A 9,338-nucleotide genomic window follows, 5' to 3' on the forward strand; every position below is an offset into this window, starting at 1 on the left:
ATGTTTATTCAGAGAAAGTACGTTTTTGTGTCTGATTTCGTAACTTAATTAATAGTTAGCACTAATTAATTAGCATATTTGAGGTCACCCCCAGGAACCATTAAGATTGACACTTAGTTCGTGAAAATCGGATCATTAGAACGAAAGTTATTCAGGGTGATATCTTTTTTTTTTTGCGGACTGTACTTTCAACTAATGTAAGGTCACACTGTGATAAATAAATTGGAAAATATTTACAAAAAATGAAGGATAAAAATAATTTATGTTTAAAGGTTTATTGAAGTTTATATATAAAAAAAAATTAAGGATTACAAGTATGAAAATAAATAAAACCCTAGAGGCAATGTAGAGAACTTGACAATGTAGAGAACTTGATTACTTACAATCTCATAAAACACAATAAAAACTAAATAAATAATATTTGCAGTATCGATAAGATAAAGGTATGTTTATTAGGGGTGGGGTGAAATTAAAAGACACATCTGTCACATTACACATATCTGTATTGGTCATTATAATTCATTCAAAAGTTAGAAATTATGAAAAACATTTAACACAGTATTGTTCAAAAAAACAAAAAAAAACTTTCTTTTGAAATGCAGAAAAACAAGAAGTCAAATTTTAGAAAACTTCAGAATTGTAATATACTGTTGCAGCACCTCATTACTGTTGTACTGTTTTACATTGATATTATTACTACTGCAGCACACCATTTATTTAATAAAACCTTATTCATCACAATGTAGTTACTTACATCGGCTTGGAGCATATTGTAATGTTCTTCTTTGGCACATAAAGACTCTTTTAGTACAGCAATATGTCTTTGGTAATCATGATGTTGCTCCTCTAATGTTTTCATCTTTGCTGTCATCGCCATTATTTCTTGGTCCCGTCTATTTAATTCTATCCTCAGTTCTTCCATCTGTAAAATAAGAATGTTTCAATTCATTTAAGAATAAACTTTACAAAATTCAAGTAACTTTAAAGGTAAATATTACTGTAAAATGTAGAATATATATAGTACTATTCTACATTTACAGTAAATAAGTACTATTCTACATTTACTGTGAATTATACAGGGAAAAAAATAAACAAGAATGTTTTAAATTCGTTTAAGAATTGACTGTGAGAAATTTAGGTAACTTTACGAAACAAATATTATTATAAAATGTAGAATAAATGCAGTACTATTCAAGATTAGCTGTAAATTATGTAGAAGAAAAAATAAATTAGACAGTTTTAATAAAAATTCGTTTTAGAATAAACAAAAAAATTCATCCAACTTTTAGGATAAATTTACAATAAAACAAAATAATACAATAGAATGTAATATACATACATATTTATTGTAAATTTTTCAGAAGAAAAAATAGATTAGGGGCCGTTCAAGAAGTACGTACACAAAAATGGAGAAATTTTAACCCCTCCCTCCCCTTCGTACATTACCGTACATAAGGTCTTCCTCCCCCCCCTAGAGTACGTATATTTTATTAGTCTACCCCCCTTTTACATAAAAATTAAAATAATTAATTATGTTTTAAATAAAATTAAATATTTATTTAAAATAATTTATTCATTTAAATTATTTAAACAATAACACCCAACTTTATCTTTAAATCAATAAATAAAACAATCTTATCTGATCAACATAATAATTTCCTACAATCAATACAATTAATCTACTGTATTTTCCCAAGGACATTCCAAATGCTCCAATTCAGCTCTACTCTTGTCTGCGACTGATGAAAAATTTAGATTATCTTCATCAACGAGATCATCTTCGATCCACTCTGCATCATCTTCGTTTTCCTGGTTTCGGAGGATAACCAAAAGTTCTTTCTGTCGACGAGCTGCTACACGAACTGGTCTTACTTTGTTGATTTGCAAAGAAGATTTGTATATTTTCTTGTGATATTTCAAACAAGTTAAAGATGCAAAATATGTACCACAAGTAGGACAAATTTTGAGTTTAATATCACCTTCTACCGATGGGCATGCTGCATTGTATGGTATTTCTGTGATGGAGTTCAAACCTATTTTTTGATTAACAGCAGCTTTTACAATTGGCTCCAACGTTTGAGATAAAAATAATGATGGAAAAGGTCCTCGTTGGTTGATTATTATCAAGTCCATCATCAGTTTGTGCTATGGGCACAGGCGCTGATAAAAATCTGTTAGGCACAAGCTTAAGAATTGAACTCCGAAATTTAGAACAACAGGATTCATCGTTACACTTAATGATTGGCAGTAGATATTGGCTGTTTCTCACGTGCTTAGCTTACCAAGTCATATCTTTTTCTCGAATTTGTGAAGAACACAGATCTGAATTTTCCAGGTGAATGTATTCACTCATAACTGGAAACTTGTCAATTTCTACATCGAACCATATTTCCGCTAATACTTTTCCTGCTTCTGCAAAATTCTTCTCCTCGAGAACTTTATCAATCGTTTCACCTCTATTGTTAGATGACTACCAAAATGATCGACATATGTATAATACATGTGTAGGAAAAAGTCAAATTTAAATTTGGTGTATGCTCATAATGTACGTACTTTGTATAATACCTCCCCCCCCATAGTACAAAACCGTACAAAATAGCAAATCCCTTCCCCTTCGGGATGTACGTACTTTTTGAACGGCCCCTAAGGACATTTTAATAAAAATTTGCTTGAGAATAGACTAAAAAATTCATGTTACTTAAAGGAACAAATGTTACTGTAATATGCAGAATATCGTATTATTCAACTTTTACAGTAAATTATATAGGAGAAAAAGTAAATAAGAATGTTTTAATAAAACTCGTTTGAGAATAGAGTAAAAAATTCAGGCTACTTTTGCGGTAAATTTTACTGGAAAATATAGTATGTACTATACAACTTTCAGATTAAATTATAGGAGGAAAATAGTCTTATGTCAATAGCTGGATTTCTCCTCTTCCACTATGATGACCTGTCCAGTTAATTAAAGCAAAATAATGAAAATTGAAGAATAAATAGTCAAACAATTTAATATTACTGAGTTATGCTGATATTTGATTACACATGAAAAAATTGATATCAGTGTTCCACAACAGCAAAATATTTAAATTTCAAAATATATTAATGACAGGTTGCAATTATTGAGAAGAAATACACAGGTTTAGCTAACATATTGGCATTCCCATAAATAAAGATTTAATCACAATTATGACTTTATCCCAATTCTTCCCGATTATAGAAGAATCCTAATCAATAGACCTTGTTTTAGAGGGGACCCGACTTTATAAATAAAATCAATTAGCAATTGTGAACATATGAACCAAATCAAATTAATACAACTACTTATAGTTTGAAAACATTTAACAGAAAGAATGAAAAAAAATTCATCACCTTCATCGATAACAATCAATAAATTTGACTTAATATTAGATGGTTGAACGTGTTAGACTTCGACTTAGAGGTTGGGCAGCTCCAACTATCAGGGCACAACCACCAGGTCTATTGTACCCAAACCCTAAATCATGATTAGCATGAAAGCCCTATAGCTGAAATAAAATTCAGCAGACACCTTACAGGAGCATCTTGCAGTTCCCCGTCATTGACGCAATGCTGCTCTAAATGCTCAAATCTTTGAGCAGAATAGACCTCACAATCACAGAGTATGTGTCGTGATGTCTGCTCTTCAAGATGACAACCCCTACAAAGAGAATTGGATTCTATTCCCATTATGTATATGTGTCTCCTGAGGATGCAGTGTCCAGTAAGAAGATCAATGATCTTCCTTAAACTGTTTCTATTAAGCTTTAAAAGCTCTTTTTGACGTACTCTAGGACAGTCACGATTTAGCTCCTTTGCTTGACTCTGACCGTCAGCAACGCACCGTTGCTCATGGACAATTTTGCCATACAGCTTGAATATGGATGCCCTAAATGAGGTGGGAGAAATTCCTAGTGCAGGTTCAGGGCCCCAGAAAATTGCATTAGAGCCAGCCCGTGCTGCTTCATCAGCTAGCTTATTTCCACCAATACCCATATGTTCTGGTACCCAATGCAGGGATACCTTGATATGAGCGAACAGGTCACAGAGGACCGAGAAGCATTCCCACACTAACAAAGAGGTGAAATTACACCTTGACAGTGATAGGAGAGCAGGTGGTTGAACGTGTTAGATCAGGAGCATTATTAGGCTTATTCTTTAGCATATAATCAGAATATAAAATAAATAATGAACATAGGTGCCAACATGAATAGGAAAAAATCCAATAGGTTTTACGAAATAATACACATTTCATGAAAATTGTTGCGTAATATACTAAATATTTCATGCATAGGGAATTATGGGGATTTTTATAGATCAAAATAGAAAAACTGCAATATTTTCCTGTTATAATGAACTTGAAATGTTATGCATGTCTACTGATAATTTTGAATAGAAAGGCATTTAATTCATCACAGATAATTAAAATATTTATAAGTTTATTAAAAAAGGTAGTTCTGAATAAAAATAAAATGAACATTTTGGGACAAAAGTTTTAAACTAATTTTTATAAATGAGGTTAACTTTATTATATAAACTTTATTACAATATCTATTTTTATATAATATTTATTTATATATAATACTTANCAGTGTTCCACAACAGCAAAATATTTTAATTTGAAATAAAATACAGTTCAAAATGTATTAATCACAGCTTGCAATTATTAAGAAGAAACACTCCGGTTTAGCTAACATATTGGCATTCCCATAAATAAAGATTTAATCACAATTATGACTGTATCTCAGTTATTTAGTACAAATTATCTTACTCCAAAACTGCGGTGGTCATGAGCTGGTTAACATAAATCTAATTTTAAAAGTTCTCATAAAAAAAAAAAGTTCAAAGCCTTCTAATCACATGACCTAGATAGCGGTTCCCAATTCTTCCCGACTATAGAAGAACCCTAATCAATAGACCTTGCTTTAGAGGGAACCCGGCTTTATAAATAAAATTTATTAGCAATTGTGAACATATGAACCAAATCAAATTAATACTACTATTTATAGTTTGAAAACATTAAACAGAAAGAATGAAAAAAAATTCATCACCTTTATCGATAATAGTCAATAAATTTGACTTAATATTAGATGGTTGAACGTGTTAGAAAAGGAGCATTATTAGGCTTATTCTTTAGCATATAATCAAAGTACAAAATAAATAATGGACATAGGTGCCAACATGGATAGGAAAAAATCCAGTAGGTTTTACGAAATAATACAAATTTCATGATAATTGTTGCATAATGTACTAAATATTTCACGCATAGGGAATTATAGGGATTTTTATAGTCATCAATATAGAAAAACTTGAATATTTTCCAGTTATAATGAACTTGAAATGTTATGTATGTTTACTGATAATTTTGAATAGAAAGGGATTGAATTCATCACAGATAATTAAAATATTTATAAGTTTATTTGAAAAGGAAGTTCTGAATAAAAATAAAATGAACATTTTGGGACAAAAGTTTTAAACTAATTTTTATAAATGAGGTTAACTTTATTATATAAACTTTATTATAATATCTATTTTTATATAATATTTATTTATATATAATACTTATTTTAATATAATAAGCAAGCAATAATCTGTGCAAAAAGTCTATTTCAAAAGATACTTTTTAAGAAACTTACTCAATTTTGGGGAATTTTCTGAAATCTACAAAAGCCAGGAGAATTTTTATTAAACCAGAAGACCAGGAGAAACTGGAAAAATCTAGTAGTCTACTGGAAAATCCAGTAGAGTTGGCATGCATGAATGGATTAGATTGGATTTAAACTCTCGGAACCCCTGTGAGTCTATTAGGGAACCCTAGGGTTGACATAAGAAAATAACATGTCTTTTGTCTTACTTTGTTAAGTCTTACTTTGCTAAGATCTTTGTCTCTGGATTCTAGCATAGCTTCTAAATGCCTGTAGCGTGTTTCAGTTTCAATCAATTTAGTCTTAACTCTTTCAAATTCTATCCTGTCTTCCTCATGTATTTTACCACCTGATAAGAAAATTAAAATAAAAATTACACTTGTTATCATGTAAATAAAAAAGTAAATGGAACAATAATTCTAAAAAATAAGAATATTTAAAAAAATATAACTTTTGTAAAATCTAGTGGATAAGAAAAAAAAGGTATTATACTGAATAACTTTTCTTGTAGCGATCAGATTTTCACGCACTAAAATGAAATCTGAATTATTCATGAGATCGACCCTAAATATTAGAATCATTTGTGCCTATCATATCTTAAATTATGAAAACAAATACAATATCATACTTAGTCTAAATAAACATGTCTTTTTGGATGAATTTGGATTTGTGACCCTCAAAATATGGGGGAGCCGCTTTATTTTTGCATAAATAATTATTTTTCAGAATTGAGATCTAGATTAACGTCGGCAGTCGCCAATGAACGCTCATTACATAGGAAATGGCTACCGAATTATCAAACCCTAGTCGCCTAAATCAACGATCATGTTACAGATCACGTAAAAAATAAGACTAAAAACACTCAAAATTTAAGACGATTTTATCGCAAATCCTCGTCCTATTTCAATCGTTTCTCCGGTGTTTTTTCCCCGAATACTTATTCTTTAAAATCCCGATAATTTTAAAACACTAGAATATCGAATCGCAGCTTTAAGTAATCACTTTTCGAAATTCGATTCGAGACATTTCCATCACTTTTTTGAGAGTTATTACTACGGATTTAAAATTCATAGTTTTTAAATTCGCTATGTTTTTTAGTATGGCAATAACGACTCCGATTATCGATTCACGCCGTAATCGCGTCCATCCTTTTTATACTCTCGATTTGCGATAATTCCATCGTCAATTTGCAAAGTTTGATTCTCACTTTTGCATTTGCGATAATTCTATCGTCAATTTGCAAAGTTTGATTCTCACTTTTTAATTTGCAATAATTCCATCGTCAATTTGCAAAGTTTGATTCTCACTTTTTCATTTGCGATAATTCCATCGTCAATTTACAAAGTTTGATTCTCACTTTTTCATTTGCAATAATTCCATCGTCAATTTGCAAAGTTTGACTCTCACTTTTTCATAAGTTATTACTTCAAATTTCTTCACAGTTTTTAAAATATTTTTAATACGGTGATACAATACGCGAACATCGAATTGTGCCTGTGAGTTACCACTTTTCGATGAACTCGATTTGGGAAGATTCCACTGAGAATATATTTTATTGTCAAATAAATAGATATTTTTTTCCCCAAAGAATATATTAATAAACAACTTTGATAATGTGCGTACACTTGTCTAAAAGTGGCTACAATTTTTAAACTTCGGATAACAATCATAAAACTTGTTTATCTAAAGGAAGTTTACTGCAAGTTATAATTTTTTACGATTTTTTATTTTATTTAAGAATGATAAAAAAAAAATTGAATGATATACCAATTTTTAGTTCATTTTAAACTGCGCAATGGTATAATTAAAATAATATTGATCAGATAGTCCTTGAAAAATGAAGGTTTGAATGTATGGATTCTTTTCCCCTTTAAAATTTTATAATTCAGAAATAATTCAAAGGATTTTTTTTCATATTTTGTAATTTTTCATTTAAAATTACATAGTTTGTAACAATATAAAAAATTTTATATCTTACAATTCAAACTTTTTGAGATCCTTTTTTAAGTAAACCAAAAACTTATTTTTTTACACGGATTTAGGTTTGGATAAGCAAATTTTATAATTATGTACAAGAAATTTTGTGCTTAAAAATGTTGAGATATGGCGCATTACGTAAAAAGTTAAACTAACATTAAGGGGCCTAAAGATCTGACTAGTTCTGTTGTAAGTTTTGTCAGTAGTTTTCAATTGCGGCAACCCCATTGTTTGAATAGTCGAATATCCAAAGTCACTAAAGAAAAAGTATGTTTGTTTGTTTTCAGAGAAAGTACGTTTTTTTTGTCTGAGAGTATGAAACTTAAATAATAGTTTAATAAAATTTTAATAAAATAGTTTAAAAAAATTGATGTCACCTATTGAAGAAAATCTCATCATTAGAGTGAAAGATATTCATGGCAGGGTGACATTTATTTTTTATTTAATTATTTTACTCACTGTACGAAAAAAAATTGCAAACGTAAAATTTATTATTGGATTAGATTAAATGAATAATTAAACTTCATAAGAGCAGGAATAAGCTATAGTGTGGTAAACTAAAATTATTTAACACAATGAATCAAATCAAATGATATTATAAACAAAGTAGTAAAATTAAGTTTAGTCGCCAAAACCAATTTTAGTTTTGTGTAATTAAAAAGAAGATAATTGGTTCAGAAAGAAAAAAAAATAATTTCGTTAAAAAAATTTTTCATTACATTATTATTATTATTTTGGTGGGTGGAGGGTAATGATTAGCCCATTTGGAGGCTGAGCTTTATTTCTTAAAAATAATGTTAAATATGAGTATTTTTTCCCCAAATATTAACATTAATGTATTCAATTTTTAGAAATATCTTTAAAAAGTAAAAATCGGAATTAGGGAGAAAAAAAAGTTTAAAAACAATGGGGAATAGGAACGAATAGGAAATTTCTGTTTCAGGGAACATCGCTTATCCAAACAGGAAGGAACTACTATTTATCAAAACTTCAAGAAGGTTAATGAATGACAAAATACTTTCCAAAAAACTAAACAAATTGAAAACAAAGTAGATTAAACTGGTTTTGTAAACAGAGGCCTTAATTCTAAAATGGGGAAGTTTTGTATTTGAATCCATATCCACAAAATAGCACTTAGTATAAAACCTAAATTATTGCAATATATAAATTTTATTAAAAAAGCATGAGTAAAATTTAATACTACTGCCATCAACACATAACAAATTTATAGAATATATTTCAAATAATGTATAAACATTTACTAAAAAAAATTAAGTTTTATTAAATATTTAAAAAAAAAAAGTTATCCTTTACCTACTCCCTTTATGTCCATCAATTTTTTAATGCTTTCATCACGGGCTGATAATGTTTGTTTTTGGGTTTCTATCCTAAGCTCTAATTCCTAATAAAAAGAATAAGTTAAAATATTAGAAAAGATAACACGTAATCACAGCTCATAATATATAAATTTAAAATCCATGTAGAAAAAAAGTATATACATAAGTCAAAAAATTTTTAAGCAGTGAAAAAAAAATCCACTCACTAGTGAAGAAGGCGAGATGAAAACTTCAAAACCAACTTGATTACCTAAGGAAACTTAGAAGTGTTAATTTTGTTGTTTCCGTCCCGTATTTCTTCATTGTAACTTGTTAGATTTTAAAAGTGTTTTTGTTTGTTTTTTCGCACTTTAATAATTATTTG

General features: G+C 29.1%; 1 protein-coding gene across 1 annotated transcript; it reads right to left on the bottom strand.

Moving 5' to 3' along the window:
- Window positions 1-664: 664 nt before the first annotated feature.
- On the bottom strand, window positions 665-9,095 carry LOC122268387 (ELKS/Rab6-interacting/CAST family member 1). The gene is made up of 3 exons (XM_043051569.1): window positions 8,952-9,095; window positions 5,870-6,009; window positions 665-922 (listed from the first exon to the last, which is right to left on the bottom strand). Exons 1-3 carry the CDS (start codon window positions 8,968-8,970, stop codon window positions 680-682), a joined length of 402 nt encoding a protein of 133 aa, XP_042907503.1. The 5' UTR covers window positions 8,971-9,095; the 3' UTR covers window positions 665-679.
- Window positions 9,096-9,338: the final 243 nt, after the last annotated feature.

Source organism: Parasteatoda tepidariorum, chromosome 5 (assembly GCF_043381705.1).
Source record: "Parasteatoda tepidariorum isolate YZ-2023 chromosome 5, CAS_Ptep_4.0, whole genome shotgun sequence".
NCBI classification, from domain to species: domain Eukaryota; kingdom Metazoa; phylum Arthropoda; class Arachnida; order Araneae; family Theridiidae; genus Parasteatoda; species Parasteatoda tepidariorum.

Bases quoted from the DNA above. Each gene is read 5' to 3' on its own strand.
- LOC122268387 (XM_043051569.1), bottom strand. The intron at 923-5,869 runs GTAAGACAAAAG...CTTATTTTACAG, and splicing joins GCAAAGTAAGACTTAACAAA to ATGGAAGAACTGAGGATAGA.